Source organism: Panulirus ornatus, chromosome 7 (assembly GCF_036320965.1).
Source record: "Panulirus ornatus isolate Po-2019 chromosome 7, ASM3632096v1, whole genome shotgun sequence".
NCBI lineage: Eukaryota > Metazoa > Arthropoda > Malacostraca > Decapoda > Palinuridae > Panulirus > Panulirus ornatus.
The window spans coordinates 29,901,503-29,919,031 of NC_092230.1; the positions used below are offsets into that span (position 1 = coordinate 29,901,503).

At 46.6% G+C, this 17,529-nt stretch overlaps 2 protein-coding genes across 4 annotated transcripts in view; one reads left to right on the forward strand and one right to left on the reverse strand.

The window, feature by feature from the left end:
- Nucleotides 1-17,529, forward strand: part of LOC139749489 (uncharacterized) — a 53,733-nt gene that overhangs the window by 21,001 nt on the left and 15,203 nt on the right. For both annotated transcript variants that reach the window (XM_071663409.1, XM_071663410.1), the window contains 3 exons: nt 5,788-9,990; nt 16,355-16,535; nt 16,684-16,868. In XM_071663409.1, coding sequence (XP_071519510.1) covers nt 5,788-9,990; nt 16,355-16,535; nt 16,684-16,868 — 4,569 coding nt within the window. The remainder of the gene's footprint in view (nt 1-5,787; nt 9,991-16,354; nt 16,536-16,683; nt 16,869-17,529) is intronic.
- The window catches only part of LOC139749490 (uncharacterized), a 225,073-nt gene that overhangs the window by 19,067 nt on the left and 188,477 nt on the right, over nt 1-17,529 (reverse strand). Inside the window, exons 2-3 of one of the 2 annotated variants that reach the window (XR_011712980.1) lie at nt 15,597-15,730; nt 5,352-5,429 (exon numbers count right to left, since the gene is read on the reverse strand). Coding sequence is in view for 1 of the 2 variants with exons in the window: in XM_071663411.1 (XP_071519512.1) it covers nt 13,250-13,852 (603 nt within the window). In the remaining variant the exon portion in view is untranslated. Of the gene's footprint in view, nt 1-5,351; nt 5,430-9,997; nt 15,731-17,529 lie in introns of those variants that run through there. The other variant, XM_071663411.1, reaches the window with a different exon arrangement.

A 17,529-nucleotide genomic window follows, 5' to 3' on the forward strand; every position in this document is an offset into this window, starting at 1 on the left:
GTGGTGTGAGGTGGTTTGATCGAGTGAGTAACGTAAGGGTAAGAGAGATGTGTGGAAATAAAAAGAGCGTGGTTGAGAGAGCAGAAGAGGGTGTTTTGAAGTGGTTTGGGCACATGGAGAGAATGAGTGAGGAAAGATTGACCAAGAGGATATATGTGTCGGAGGTGGAGGGAACAAGGAGAAGAGGGAGACCAAATTGGAGGTGGAAAGATGGAGTGAAAAAGATTTTGTGTGATCGGGGCCTGAACATGCAGGAGGGTGAAAGGAGGGCAAGGAATAGAGTGAATCGCTGACCATACGTATCCTCTCCTACCTTTATATATATATATATATATATATATATATATATATATATATATATATATATATATATATATATATATATATATATATATATCCTACTGAACCTTTTCCACGCCCAGTTCATATCATTTTCACTATCATGTCACCCCAAGTTATCCCTGTTAAAAGTACTGATAAGATCGTTAAAATACGCGCCTAAAATAAGATTTTTATTTTAGTATCTATTTCGTGTCTTGTCCATCACTGGAAATGCAGTACTGAATGAAACCTCATGAAAATCTTGAGAGTGATCTCTTGCGCAAAATTTACTACGACATTAACGAGGAGACACACGTTTGTAGCCACATTTGTCTCAAGTGTTCACGTCGCATGCGGGCTTCTCAATGAATTGTACTGAGGCACTATCATGCAGGTTCAGGTAGAGCCACGCCTGAAGCTCCTGGAAAAGGATTCTCCCCACTCCTGTGCTGGTATGTTACAATCTGATACAATCAAATCGTGTTCATCATGACTTTTGCTAACTGGTCGAAGAGTCTTTTGCCTACCTGTAGTGTCCGTGCTAGGGGCCTGCAAACTAATCCAAGTGTAATGTTCTCTCACGAGGCTTATCTCTAATAGCGATAAAAAATTAAATCAATGCGCTCAACAGCCACTGCAATTTATCATACAATAAAGATAAGCTATCAGCAAGACGCCGCCGTCTGCCTCGTTTCCTCTGTCAAATTAATTAAAGCGTAACCTGAAACCGTATATTTCGCAAGGAAATCTGTATATCAAAATTTAATGAAGACCCAGACGACAAGTATCATAATTTTCTTCTGCTGCAACTCTCTCTCTACCCTGAAAATTTCTGTGTACATCTACAGACAACATTCCATGAAAATAGAATGAAGTGTTGCAACAAGTACTTATGAAGAAGGAACGGCATGCTTCTTATGAGTTACAGAGGATCCTGCCAAAATGGACAGAACTTATATCACAGAGATGGAGGCCGTCCTCTGCAAACATATCAGTTTGCATGTAAAAATGCAGCCTCGAGTTTACGAACTAATTTCTCTCCTTCTGTCACGCAGACTAATCGACTAACACCGTAAGCCTGACTAGCAGTGTTCCCAGTCCTATTTCTCCTAAGTACTATACGAAATTATAGGGTCAGTTTTCCTCTTGAATCACCGAACAAGTTGGCAACATTTCTCCAGAGACTTCTTCGGGCGTTTCTTGTGTATGTCGTTGGTACCTACATGACGAAGAGCGTTACTACAGACACTAACGAATCAGCTATATCGTCTTCCCAAGCACATGCACAGTAAAGAGGGCATTCTGCCGTAGAATTTCCTCTAACTGACCTCGGATGATTGAGTTTCCAATTAGTTTCTGTTTTCGTTGTCCTGTATGACCTCTCTATCTGAAAACGACTTTTTGTAATCAACAAGAAAAAGGCTATCTTAACAGCGCTTTTATAAAGCGACATATCGCCAGAAATGTGTCAATCCCTAACATTAACCCTATACAAATCCTAACCTTGCGTACTCCTTCATGTAGTTACATCGCCAAGACTAACCCTAGAATATGTTCAAACCTGCGGCCTGCACGCACGTGGCTCCACACCCACGCCCGTGCATGCAGAGCCAAGAAGGTGCCGGTCGTCAGAGGAAGGCAGCAGGCCTTGCGTGTTGCGCACTTTCTATAAATGGCTGTAGGGAAGCGACTCGGAGGCTCGCGCCGCCACGTAAAGCGAGGGTATTTCGACATAAAAGGGCTGACTCAAATGACTGAATTTGATGGATTTTACAAGTGGGGTTTTCAGCTCTCCAGCTTCCTTGACTACACCGATCTCGCTAGGTGGCATGTCTTTATATTCTTCCAGGATATCATGGAACTAAACTCCACACAGTAAGCATCAGTTATCATTCGAACAGACGAAAGAGAAAACGCTTCATAATTCCATATAGAATGACCCACCTTAAAGTGAAGCCATGAGTCATTGCCTAGTTTATTACATGTTCCGAGCTGGCTGGCAGCAACCGTTTGGCAAACTAGGTTAACCAAACGCTATATATGAACGCCAGGACGTCACCACCAACCATCCAATGATGGACAGAATGTTCCACCACTGACGCCCTCGCTACTGTAGGTTTAGTCAGTCCTTAAACACATTAGAGCGCCGGTCTCACTGTTCATATCGTTGCCATAACAAATATGGTCACCAAACATTCAGCTTATCATTATATGTTTATACCGTCGCCATATTAGGAAGCCAACTTCTCTGTGCCTCAGTATAGAAATAGTGTCGTTGCCACAGCTATAAGGTAACCCAGGGCTCTGTACCTCTTTATAAAGATTTTATCGTTGCCACAGTAATAAGGTCGCCAACTGCTGTGTGCCTCTCTATCGTTACTGTAGTAGTATCGTAGCTAACTACTCTGTATTTCTCTATAAAAATCATATCGTTGTTACATTAGTAAGGTATGCAATTGTTCTGTAACTCAGTGAAAGAAATCTTTTTTCCCTGTTATGAATTATAGGCAGAATAGTTCTATATTCCTCTGTGCTTAATTTCTGTCGCTGCCACACCATTTGCCAACTATACTATATCTAATGTGAAAAGGTTTGTACTACTGCCACATTATGCACACCTTAGTCCTGTCAGTTATATATATATATATATATATATATATATATATATATATATATATATATATATATATATATATATATATATATATGTATATATATATATATATATATATATATATATATATATATATATATATATATATACGCACAAACACACACACACACACACACACACACACACACACACACACACACACACGAGCCTAGCTTGGGATGGGGAGTCTGATATACAAAATGAAACTATGAGATGCCCACAGAAGAGGAAGAAAGGAAAGTAAGGATAAGGAAGGAGGTATCAGTGTCCATAGGATTTGTTTTCCTCCACAGATGATTTTCCTGCATAAATATTATGTCAATCTCGTCTTAAAACTTGAATACATGTAATTTAAGCATTTACAATAACAAGTGACTAACGCCAAAAGATTCTCTCTACAGTGAACGGAAAATTTTCAGAATGTGAATACCATCCAAACTGTTCCATTAACATACGACCAATATATAACCAAGGCACCAGCTGGGAACAAGGACTGATTCACAGAACCCGGCAACCATGACAAATGGCAATGATTCCCCAGCAGCCATAATGGGAAAAAAAGTGATCGCCTGTGATCTACTCACGTAACTCTCTGCAAAATTATCATCATTGCTGAAACCCCTGAACTGGTCTGGTGAACTGGTTAAAAAGGTCAGCGTAACACTAACGCACTCACTCACTCTACCTTACCTGGCTACCTTAACATGGAGGAGGTCAGGTTTAGTATATTTCTTAAAACCATCCCATTTTCTCCATCTGCTTATCATGCTACAGACCCCACAACACCTCTAACGTCCCTAATCCACTAACTTGGATCTTTCTTCCATAACCCGTTGACATCGAGTGGTGAGCCTAGTCATAGCTGCGCAGTACCACACAACTTCCGCCAACGCTGTTTCTGGGAGAATTTTTTCAGTTCAATTCGCTTGGAATCTTGGCATCGCGTTTAGATGCCCATTTTCAGAATAACTGAATATCTCGGTATCACACGACAGACGTCTACACTGTTGTCTCTGTATCATACAACAGTAGTATACACTGTTGTCCGTTATACACCAGAAATGCACACTATCTATATCACACGACAGACATGTATGTGCACTGTTGTCTCTGTACAATACGACACAAGTGTATGCTGTTGTCTGTGTCATACGATAGAAGTCTACACTGTTGTCTGTATAACACGACAGAAGTGTGTACTGCTGTCTGTATCACACGAGTGTACCTTATTGTCTATATCAAACGACAGAAGTGTGCAATGATTATCAAACTATGATGTAAAAATGGTCAAGAAAAGCAATTATAAGATCATTAAAGTTCAACAACGGTTTTTGCAATACTGGCCACATAGCATTTCATATATATTATATATGATTTAGAGCGGTTTACAAAATCTACTAATTATATTTCTGATGAGACCCCTTACTTTAAACTGACGCTTAACGCTGAGGTATAATGAGTTATCAACAGGATTATAGTCGAGCTTTTAGCAACGGACAGTAACGTAGTGTGTTGGAGCAGCCAAGACCGTGGACGAGGGCCGGGCACAGTGAAGTGACTACATGCTGTAAAAGCCATTAGCGCTTCAAGATGTCCAAAGCGAAGATGTCCTCTTTGTGTGTGTGTGTTACATGATCTGGTCCTATTCCGTACTATCTATATATATATATATATATATATATATATATATATATATATATATATATATATATATACATATATATATTGGCTAATAACAGATCTCTTCAATCCCCAGCATTCTCCCCTACTTACGTTTGACTCAGTATATGATTATAAAGTGACTTGATGATAATGCACTTGTAAAAAAGAATGTTTAAGAAACCTCACAGGGAAGCGCCCATCTTTCATCGTCAGTCACCACCAAAATCCGCGTGAAACTATTAAATCAATAATCGATACAGAATATGGACATACCTTTCCCAAGACATCACGCTCTTCCTGAGTATAATAGCACAATACACATAATAAAGTGTGCCATTTATCATTACCATAAGCCATATGATGACTGATGGTATAATATTAGTTAATTATACTTACTCTAACAACAGTAGTTTTGACGAAGAATAAATCCAAGAAAAATTGTATGAATAAGTGTTACAGCTACTGACAAACATTCTAGGTTTATATATATATATATATATATATATATATATATATATATATATATATATATATATTACGGAACAGACCAGATCATGTAATATACACACAAAGAGAATACCTTCGACTTGGACAGCTTGAAGCTGTATAAGCATACTAACATTCATGGTGCACAGACTGAACACAAAATGAATTAACAAAGCAACAGTCCAGAAGAGTTCTGGGGAGAGAGCAACATCTGAAATTAATAATTTACCTGAAATCTGCTATGGCCGAGGGAGGGCTAAGCTGAGGCTTCCATCACAACCACGACTGCCACCGTTTCAGTAGAAACCTTAAGAAGACAAGAAAAAAAAAGCTTTTCATCAGCTCAAAATGTTTTGTTTCGATGGTAACAACGAAATCAAATATCTTGCAGTTCAAACTGCTTGCAGTTTTTTCAAACCGACTTTCCATAATTTAACTTTTTATTGTATCATTCTTTTAATGAAAATGATATAATTTGACGTGAGAAGTACATATATTTTTCATCAGTACGGAAGTCCCGTCAACGTATCTACTACGAAAAGTTGATGCGTATTAACCAAGCAATGGCGGACGGAAGTTGCGTGACGTAGCCTCCGGCCTGTGTTAACTAAATACCCTCCCTCCACCCCCCTCCCCCCACTACTCCTGACATCCTCATGTTACAGGTGAAGCTGACGTACAGGCGCCATTATCAGCGGGAGTCGACAGAGGATGATGACGACGACTTCGAGTTAAAATGGCCAGTCAGTCGGTACAGTGAGGGCGTGGACGTGACGATGCGAAAGGAAACGTCCACGATAAGCACCGAGGTAGTCCTGACGAGTGCTGACAGTACTAGCACTAGGACGACGAGTGCTGACAGCACTAGGACGACGTTGGTGAGTGCTGACACTGCTAGGACTGAGGCCACGCTAACGAGTGCTGATGCTGCCGGCAGTCAAGCAAAAATGACAAATGCTGACGCTGCTGGAACTGAGGCCACGCTGACGAGTGCTGATGCCGCTGAGGCAACGCTGACGAATGCTGACGCTTCTGGAAATGAGCCAAGGCTGACGAATGCCGCTGCTGCTGCCCATGAGTCAACGCTGACGACAGTTGACGTTGATGGTAGTGAGTCATGGATGAGGAGTGCTGACGCTTCTGGCACAGAGGCAAAACTGATGACAAGTGCTGACGCTTCTGCTAATGATGGAATATTGATGGGTGCTGACAATGCTGGCACTAATCAAAATTTGACTGGTCCTAACGCTGTAGCCAGTGAGGCAACGCTGACTAATGATGACGCTGCCAGCACCATGACAATCTTTAGTGCTGACACTAATGCAGCGCTAACAACTGCTGACGCTGCAAGTACTGAGGCAATGCTGAAGGGTGCTGACGTTTCAAGTGCAGCGTTGCCGAGTGCTGACGCTACTAGCAGTGAAATAATGATAACAGATATTGATGCTGATAGCCCTGCGAGAAAGCTGACGTCTGCTGTCGCTGATGGCACTATGGCAAATTTGGCAAGTGCTGGCGCTAAGAGAAATGAGACAAGTGCTGACGCAGCTGGCGGTGAGGCAATGCTGATGGCAACTGACAATGCAAAAGATATGGCAACTTCGCTGGAAGGCCAGAGTGCTGACATCACAAAAAGCGAGTTCCAGCCACTAGCTGCTGACACTGGTGGAACCTCAGCATCACCGGCAGAAGCTGACAGCACGAGAAACGTGGCATCGCTCTCGGCCGCTGACGACGGAGAACACGTAACAACAACTACAAGAGCTGACGAGAAGGAAGAAGACGTGGCAACAGCGCTGGCAGGGGACACCACAGGAAGGAAGACAAGACTGTCAGCGGCTGACGCTACGGAAGACGTGCAAGCCATGTCTGACAGTGTCAGTGGGAGACATGTAGCTGCGGGAGCTGAAATAACGGAAGGGGTAACGTCGCCGACTCGAGCTGACGCCGCGGGAGATTTGGCTCCGCCCTCACCTGCTGACACTGGCAGTCACGTGACTACGGGAGATGACGGTCCCGGGTACAGGAGCAGACGGTCGGGAGATGACGCTCACGGTGACGTGACGCCGCCAGCGGGAGACGACTCCAGGTCTCTGGACGACACCAAGAGGCAGTCGTCCAGATCACGACTGGACGACGACTCCCGATATTCGACCAGATCATCACGACTGGACGACGACTCACGGTATTCGACCAGATCATCACGACTGGACGACGACTCACGGTATTCGACCAGATCACGACTAGACGACGACTCCCGTCATTCGTCCAGATCTCGACTGAACGACGACTCTCGGCATTCGTCCAGATCACGACTGGACGACGACTCCCGGCATTCGTCCAGATCACGACTGGACGACGACTCCCGGCATTCGTCCAGATCACGACTGGATGATGACTCCCGATATTCGACCAGATCACGACTGGATGATGACTCCCGATATTCGACCAGATCACGACTGGATGATGACTCCCGATATTCGACCAGATCACGACTGGACGACGACTCCCGGTATTCGACCAGATCATCACGACTGGACGACGACTCCCGGTATTCGACCAGATCACGACTGGACGACGACTCCCGGTATTCGTACAGATCGCGACTGGGTGACGACTCTCCGTATTCGCCCAGACCAGAGCTGGACGACGAGCCTATGAGGCTGTCGACCTCACTACTTGGCTACGAGACCAAGATGTTCCTGGCCACCCGGCTGGGAGACGAGACCAAGAGTTACCTGGCCTCGCTGCTGGGGGACGAGGTCAAGAGGGACATCATGACCCCCAGCAGTAGGTACGCCTTCTCGAGGCACAGGTCAGCGCCCATGAGGGACGCCACCTCCTCCCTGAGGGGCGACCTCTCCCGAGATGTGGCACACCGGCGTGACTACACGAGAGATGTCACAACGCCAACACGACCCGCCTACTCCAGGTTCCTGTCCACGCCCGGTAGAGATGTCACCGCCAGGGATGTGACATCGTCCGCGCCCAGAGAACGAGGGACGTCCAGGAAACCCGACTACACGAAGGACGGGGCATCGCCGTCCAGGGCTTCCTCCACGAGGGATGTCACAAGCCCCACCGCGTCTGACTTCAGGAGAGATGTGACAACACCGATGAGAACCGGTGTCAGAAGACGTGTAACGCCATTCAGGACCGACCCTTCCAAGGGGGATGTGACGTCTGTCACAGAAGACGTTACCAGCGATGCGGCAGAGCCTGCAGGATCGGACCTTACGAAAGACGTGACGTCCAAGACCCATGACTCTACAGGTGACGTGACGTCCGTAACGACTGACACAAAGGGTGACGTGATGTCTGTAACGACTGACGCTCCGGGTGACGTGACGTCTGTAACGAGTGACGCTCCGGGTGACGTGACAACTGTAACGACTGACACAAAGGGTGACGTGACGTCTGTAACGCCTGACGCTCCGGGTGACGTGACAACTGTAACGACTGACACAAAGGGTGACGTGACGTCTGTAACAACTGACACAAAAGGTGACGAGACAACTGTAACGACTGACACAAAGGGTGACGTGACGTCTTTAACGACTGACGCTCAGAGTGACGTGACAACTGTAACGACTGACACAAAGGGTGACGTGACATCTGTAACGACTGAAGCTCAGAATGACGTGACAATTGTAACGACTGACACAAAGGGTGACGTGACGTCTGTAACGACTGACGCTCCGGGTGACGTGACAACTGTAACGACTGACACAAAGGGTGACGTGACGTCTGTAACTACTGATGCTCCAGGTGACGTGACATCAGTAACAACTGACGCTCCAGGTGACGTGACATCAGTAACGATTGACGCTCCAGGTGACGTGACATCAGTAACGACTGACGCTCCAGGTGACGTGACATCAGTAGCGACAGACGCTCAAGGCGACGTGACATCAGTAACGACTGACACTGCAAGTGACGCGACACCAGTAACGTCTGAGACTCCAGGTAACGTGACATCAGAAACGACAGACGGAACAGATGACATGGCATCTGTAACGACTAAAGCTCCAAGTGACGTGACATCAGTAACGACTGACACACCAGGTGACGTGACATCAGAAAGAAATAACCTTTGTAAGGAAGATGTAACGTCTGTAACAGTTAACGTTACAAGAGAAGAAACGGAGCCGGTCGGATCTGACGTTACCAGCGACCTGATAACAGCATTAACGCCTGACACTACAGCAGATGTGACATCAATGAAAACTGACCTTTCTAAGGAGGATGTAACGTCTGTCACAGCTGACGTCACAAGAGGATCGGGAGATGTAACACCATCTGTAGTGGCCGAGGATAAACGTGACGTGCCAGTCAAGAGTAATGATCATTCCAAAGCCGATGTAACGTTTGTCACAAGTGACGTTACAAAAGAGGCAACAGAACCAGTTAGATGTGACGTTACCAGAGACGTGACGTCTGACGTGACATCACTGCAAACTGGCCTTTCCAAAGACGATATAACGTCTGTCACAGATGATGTCACAAGAGACCCGGCAGAGCCAGCTGGACCTCACTTCACAAAGGACGTGGCAGCTGACGATGCCGTAGACGTGACGTCATCCTCGAAAGACGTGGCCTGTGTCACAGCTGACGGTACAAGAGATGTGACGACACACGCGATGACAACAGCCGACGTCACAGGAGACGCGACATCAGTAGGCGCGGACCATTCCAAGGAGGACATGACGAGTGTCACGGACAACGTCGCGAGGGAAGAGTCGCTGGTGGACGGGTGTGACGTGACGAGGGAGGGAAGCACCTCTCCGAGGAGCACGGAGTCCAGAGCAACCTCGGTGCTCAGGAAGATGGACCCGTCTGAGCTCCAGGACCTCATAAGGAAGCGCAAGGTGTGGCTCTACCTGGTAACGTAACACTATGTGGGTGTGGCTCTACCTGGTAACGTATCACTATGTGGGTGTGGCTCTACCTGGTAACGTAACACTATGTGGGTGTGGCTCTACCTGGTAACGTAACATTATGTGGTTGTGGCTCTACCTGGTAACGTAACACTATGTGGGTGTGGCTCTACCTGGTAACGTAACATTATGTGGTTGTGGCTCTAACTGGTGGCGTAACACTATGTGGGTGTGGCTCTACCTGGTAACGTAACACTATGTGGGTGTGACTCTACATGGTAACGTACCACTGTGTGGTTGTGATTCTACATGGTAACGTAACACTATGTGGTTGTGACTCTACATGGTAACGTAACACTATGTGGGTGTGATTCTACCTGGTAACGTAACACTATGTGGGTGTAAATCTACCTGGTAACGTAACACTATGTGGATGTGACTCTACATGGTAACGTAACACTTTGTGAGTGTGACTCTACCTGATAACGTAACACTATGTGGGTGTGACTCTACATGGTAACGTAACACTTTGTGAGTGTGACTCTACCTGGTAACGTAACACTATGTGGGTGTGACTCTACCTGATGACGTAACACTACGTGGGTGTGACTCTACCTAGTAACGTACCACTGTGTGGGTGATTCTACCTGGTAACGTAACAATATGTGGGTTTGATTATGTCTGGTGACGTAGCACTATATAAGTCTGATTGTACCTGGTAATGTAACATTGTGTGGGAGAGATAATATGTGGTGATGCAATACTATGTGTGGGTGATACTATATGATAATGCAACATGATAATGCACCACTATGTGGGAGCGATGCTATGTGGTGACGAAATACTATGCGAGAGACATTATGTGGTGATGCAACACTATGTGCGAGTGATACTATGTGATGCAATACTAAGTGGGAGTGATGCTACGTCGAGATACATCACTATGTGGGAGTAACACTATGTGGTGATACAATACCATTTAGCGGGTATTCTGGCGGGGTTGTTGAAATAGTATAACCAAAAGAGGGGCACGGGAACACGATTTATTGGATAATAGGATATACCAGGTGAGGTAAGAGAGGGCAGTGGGCTACTGGAGGTGCAGGATTATAGTGAAGGACTCTGAGGTAAAGTAAGGTAGGTCGAGTAATACGAGGCTGGTTTGGCAAGGGGTCATGTAATGCTGGGGATGGTAGGTGTCACATGAAGCAGGAGTACGTGGGAGAAGTGCGTGGCAGCCGAGTCCACGTGGAGCTCCTGTAGGAGGAGGAGGGTGTGGCCCGTCCCGCGGCACCTGGAGTGTGCGGTGGCTGCCGGTAAGTGCCTAAGTTGCAGGAGGCTCCTAGAGAGGCGCTAGGGATGTAGGAGTGCTGTGGGCGTGGCCGTAGCTCCCTTGTTGTTACAGCTTCTGCTCGTCAAGGGCGGAGGCGATGTCCCACGCGAGTCCTGCCGAAGGTGGATGTGGGAGATGAGGCACCACAATGAAACCTGCCAGCCAGGAAGATGAAAACGGGGGTCACGTTCGGACATCTACTGACGGAGACGCCCTAAGGGAGGCTTGAGTCGAAAGCCACATCACCAAGACTTCAGGTACCGGAGTGGTACACTTGTCTAGTGGTGAGCCAACTGCCTGACTGACTTGCTGCGGCTTGTTTGTTTTTGTTTGGTTTAAGATTGTCGGACCCCTGCTTGGTCCGACACGAGTCTTTCCCTGTTGGCGACCCGTTCCCTGGTTTTTACGCAAGGTATGTCAGTGTCTTGTGTGTATGTTCAAGGTCTTCTGAGAAGCAGGCAACTTCTTTTGGAGATGGTGTTAGACGTGTTATCTTCATCTAGGAGGTGGGGGAGTGGGGGGGGGGGAGGTAGTCACCTATGGTCCGGAGCAGGTGTTCCATATGGTTCTTTTGGGTCTCGTTAAGTAGTGAGGCCGCTGGTAGTACATGGTCTTCCTCATTGAAGTCTGGGGCTTTAGCGCGGAGACTTTGTGTCACTTCGCAGTCCACATTGTAGTGTTCCAGTGGGGGCGTTGACGGCTCCTGACAGTAGATGCAGTCTCTAATGATGCCGTCAATTTTTGCCAGCTACCCCAGTCGTAGACGATGTAGACTGACAAGGGTTTTCCTGTTCATGCCTCTGTCGTTATATGGTGGCCCCAATAACTTGGCCACCATGTACCACTTGGCTGACAGTGATCCAGCATTGTAGGCGTCCAGGAGATTCCTCTTGGTCCGGAGCCTTGCTACTTTCTGTAGCTAGTGTCCGACTTGTGGGCTCACTGGAACATGCACCTGGATATTGCTAAAGCGTGTAGCTGCTTTAGCTGCCTCGTCTGCTGTCTCGTTCCCCTCGATCCAAACGTGGCTGGGGATCCGGTGTATGGTGACGGGACGTACCTGTCGCTGTAGCTCTTGAAGTTGAGCGAGGATCGTGGTAACAAGCTTTATGTTGCAGCGATTGCACTGATGACATGGAGTCCGTGTGTATTATCATGGCTTCGAGTGCGTGGTGGCTATGGTGTGGAGCAGCCATCTGGCAGCCTCCAGAGGCGAGTATGACCTTGGGTGTGGAAGGCCGCTCCCGACCTTCTCTCATCTGTCTGGTCCACTGAGCCGTCTGTAAAGTATGCTACAGCTTCAGCAGGTGTCTCGGTGGCCATGGTTCTCAAAGCCAGTCTTTTCAGGTCTCCCTGCTGGAGGCTGGACTTCTTGTCTCCCAATGCTGTGACTGCGAAGGTGGCTGTTGGAGGGTCCCATGGAGGCGGTAAACTATACCGATGGTGTGGTGTGGTGAAAGGCTTGGATGGCATTGGCCGCCTAGTGCGTCCAGGAGATTCCTCGTACCCTTTGGTCTAGGTGAAGGGCAGTCCGAACTTTGGCCTTCGTGGTTAAAGGCTTATGTGACCTCCAGATCTAAGCTAGAGTCAACGCTGTCGTTTGCTTGACTCTTGCTGCTAGGGGTGGCAGCTCAGTCTCCATCCGCATGTTGCAGATCCTGGTCCACATGGGAGCTCCCAGCATGGTGCTGAATGCATCATTTTGGATGACCTCCATGTTGGTCACCTGGTCATCCCTCAGGCCAATGAATGCTGGAGCATAGCAGTCTACCAGCGATCTGATGGCGGCGGTGTAGTAGGTCTTGAGCACCTCCATGTTAGCCCCAGCGGCTGGGCTTGTCAGCGACCTCTTGATGTTTCCTGTCTTGTGTTCTTTGTCGGAGATACTGAAGCTGCCTCCTGAAGCTGAGGTTTCGGTCAAACCACACTCCAAGACACTGGCGGGTGTCGGCCCAGGTTACCGGCGTTCCCTGAATGGAGAGCATCCTGTCTAGCCAGCCTCGTGGAGCAGAGGGCCATCGTCCTTGTTTTGGCAGGGTTGAGCTTGAGGCCCAGTCTGTTGCACTCTTGTTCAACCAGCTTGAGTGCGTGTTGGGCGTTGGCGAATCTCTTGCGCCCTCGCAATATCAGCTGGAGATTATTGGCGTAGCAGAGAAGCTTAACCGAAGGCCTGAAGGGGAGCTTCACTAAGTTCTCTATCAGGACGTTGAAGAGTGTTGGGCTGGGGATGCCTTCTTGTGAGGTGCCATTTTCGAGGGGCTTATATGACGAGACAACTCCTTGGAATCGTACTAGTTTTTGGCGGTGCGTTAGGTAGTCCTGGATCCACCCGATGAGCCTCCCCTGGACTCCCTTCTCAGATAAAGTCTCTAATATCAACAGTGGACTGGCTTGCTTGAAGACATTCTCCAGGTCCAGGAAGACCACTATAGCCGGTATGTTGTCGATGATGCTCAGTATCTCCGCTATGATGGTTGTTGAGTCGGTGTTTTCTGTGTAGGCGAAGATATGGGGGTGCATGGGGCCGACTTGCTGCGGCGTTACCCTGTTATTTCAGAGGCGTTCAGGTTAGGTGTGTGGGCGGCAGCTATTTCCAAGGGGAATGAGAGACGTCTAAGCCGAACGTCGCCAGCTTCTGACCGTTATGTTGGTAACCATAGCACTTCTTAGGGTCAGGTCATCTATAATTACTACGGCATATTTTCATCTGATACCATCGAACATGGAGAGTGGGTGTCGGGGATTACTATTGCAACAGGTATAGCTGTAGGCTGGGCCACTAAACACGTTTCACCATGGATTGTTAGGTCAGGTGAGGTCACACGCTGTCACCTGCCACCCCTGTCAAGGCGACGTCATTAAGGTGACACGGTGGAGCGACCGATGGCTGCGACAACGATATTGGAATGATACTATGTCGTGATGCAGTACTATGAATGAGTGATACTATGTCGTGATGCAACACTATGTGGGAGTGATACTATGTTGTGATGCAATATCACGAGGGAGCGATACTGTTGTGAAACTATCATATGGTAGTAATACTTTGTGAACGTGTGGTAGGTTAATGTGACATTACTGTAGTCGTGTGACTTTATGGTGTGATAATACACGGTGGTACGTGGGTTACGTGGGTGTGACAGTAAATGGTGGTATGGCCATACGTGGGTGCAATAGCGTGTGGTGGTATACCTACCTACCTATGAGTACCTAGTATGTGTGAATAAGCGGTTGTAAATACCATGCGGTGGTGAGACAGTATGTGAGTGTGATGCTGAGTGATGTGATATATATGTTAGTATACTTTCTTATACTTAAGTATACAAATTCCCTCACATATCTGTTACACATGATTATATATCATACTGTATAATGACGCAACCAAGAGAGTTGTGTAAACAGGTTAGGACGTTACAAAAATAAGCTTAAAATTGACTTCATTATTTTGATAGTGGCAACCTATCCACTCCGAGCAAGTAATGCTTGTCATAATTACTTTTTCATAAAAGAAAGGCATATAAAAGCTTTCCGAGTATCTATCAAACAAGATATAACGTAGAAAATAAGAAAAGTTTGTTTTTGCTGACACCATCATTAGCTCAAAATTTCTGACGTAATTGCATGAATTACACCAGTGGTGCTCACTAGAAAAAAAAAGTGGGGGCCAACGAAAAAAATCGATTGGTCGTAAAAGCTTGAAAAATGTATATATATAAGAAGTTATTGTACAAAAAACGCATTTAATACATAAAGAAGTTACAATAAATCTCTATAGTTCGTATCCTGTTGTTCGATAATAAGATTATTTTACCTATACTTAGGATTATCATCTATAATATGTCTTATTCAATTACTTAATGTTTTTTCCTCTTTTTTTCGAGCCGCAAGTAAGTCCAGTGCGAACCACATGCGACCCTCGGGTCGTGTAGTGAATACCTCAGTGTTGTACCCTGCAATGAATCCCCAAGAGTTTCTCACCTTCTGTGGAGGGACTACCAAAGAAAATGTTTTCGGGGGACCCTATGTTATTTCAGTGCTACTTCTTTATGCCCCAACTGAATTTGCCAGCTTCTCATTACGATCATCCTACAACCAACATGTTTTTGTGCTTTTCCTTGAGTAGCAGTACCATTCAAAATGGAAAAACCTTATCGTGTATTTTGTCACATTTATCAACTTATGAAGACATTTATTTTTCGCGTTTTAAAAACCAACAGCCACCTTGCAGCGACCTGCAGGTGGTGGGCTGGTGGAAGGTACATACCATCCGTTCCTGTGATGACTTAGTGGTGTCCAGGAGCAGCCAGAGATGCTGGTCTCCTACCCCGGCGTTGCCACTTCCCTACAACCAGCAGGGCAATCCAGAAGGCGGTGACACCGTGACACAAATCCCCGGGTCTGGCGAGAAATATCATTATCGTAAATGATCACATAAGAGGAAATATGAATAGAAATATAAATTTCTTTATAATTATCATTTGTTATCGTCTTCTGTGTCACATGCCTCCCATCCTCCAGCTCCTTCTCCCAGGCGGACAAAAGGAGCAATATGTCCAACTCAAGCCCCACGTCAGCTCCTGGCGGTCCTGTGTCAGACTAGCCACACCGTTAACAACACAGACACAGACGTACACATACATGAAATGCTACATTTTGTATCGATCAATTAATGTTCTGACAATAATGTTGATCTACTTCATAGTTACATTCATAAAAACCTTCCGAAACTGTCATTCATATCGCACTTTTTCATTTGCTTTTTTTACTTTCAGAAAGTTACCAAAAACTTAATTTTCTTTTATACTGGATACTGATTATCTAAGTGACATTAACTATTTACTGGGTATGCTTGAATGGGAGCTCTGGAGGGAACAGATGAAAGAAAGACTACATGACAACAAGAACAAAGTACAACAATCGTCAGGAAACTTATCAACCAGTTATCTAAATCACCGATACTCTAGATCATGACCTGGAATTACAGCGTCTCGTGATACAAGTCTATTGGCGGGTTGGTTACAGGTGCAGCTGCAGAAGGAGGGCCTGCATACTGCTGCTGCCGAGGGAGATGAAGCCACGCTGACGAGGCTGCTAGTGGAGGAGGGTGTAGAGGTGGACACACCTGATGATCACGACCAGACGGCCCTTCATCTGGCGGCCAGCAGGGGTCAGGTGGCCACCGTCACGCTGCTACTACAGCATGGTACGTAGAGTGGCCACCACACCACATGCTGACCTAACAACCTCCTCCCTTCCCCTGCACACTGCTGCCAACCTTACTTATATGGTCACTTTACTCTCATCAGTCAAACTTTTGTCTCACAGTGTGTGTGATCTTGCCCCTTGACCAGGGAGCCAGGTGAACCGCCCCGGCCTGGACATGAGGACGCCGCTGCACTACGCCGTCGAGTCTGGCGAGGTGGGGGTAGTGGAGGCGCTCCTGGCAGCCGGGGCGGACTCGGACGCCGCCGAGAAGCGACGCGGACGGACACCCATACATCTTGCCACCGTCGGCAACTCTGTCGACGTTCTCAAGGTGGCCTTATTTCTTCTATACTTCTGAAACCATACTGCTCCTCTCCACTATCCTGATCCTCTGTAGATGCCTTCACCCTCCCAATCAATACCTTCCCATACAACTTACCAGGTGCCCTCAACAAACTTATACTTCTGTAGTTTGAACACTCACTTCTATCCCCCTTGCCTTTATACAGTGGCACTGTATATGCATTCCGCCAGTCCTTAGGCTCCTTACCATGATCCATACATATACTGAAAATCCTTGTTAACCAATAAACAACACTGTCAACCCGTCACTCCCTTTCTTCATATATTCAATCGGTATACCATCCACTCCAGCCGCCTTGCCACATTTCAACGTACGCAAGGCCTTCACCACCTCTATCTCTCTTCACCAAACCACTCTCCATGATTCTCTCACTTTGCATACTAACCCGACCAAAACACCCTACATCTGCCACCCTATCATCAAACATATTCAACAGTCCTTCAGAAATATTCACTCCATCTCCTCCTCACTTAATTACTACCAGTTACCACTTCCCCATTTGGCCACTTCACCAAAGTCCCCATTTCTTACTTATTTTTCGCCCACTATCAACCTCCTTTTAAAACATCTTACACTTTCTGAAGTTTATGATGCTCGCCCACCCCAACTCTCATTCACCCTCTTTTTC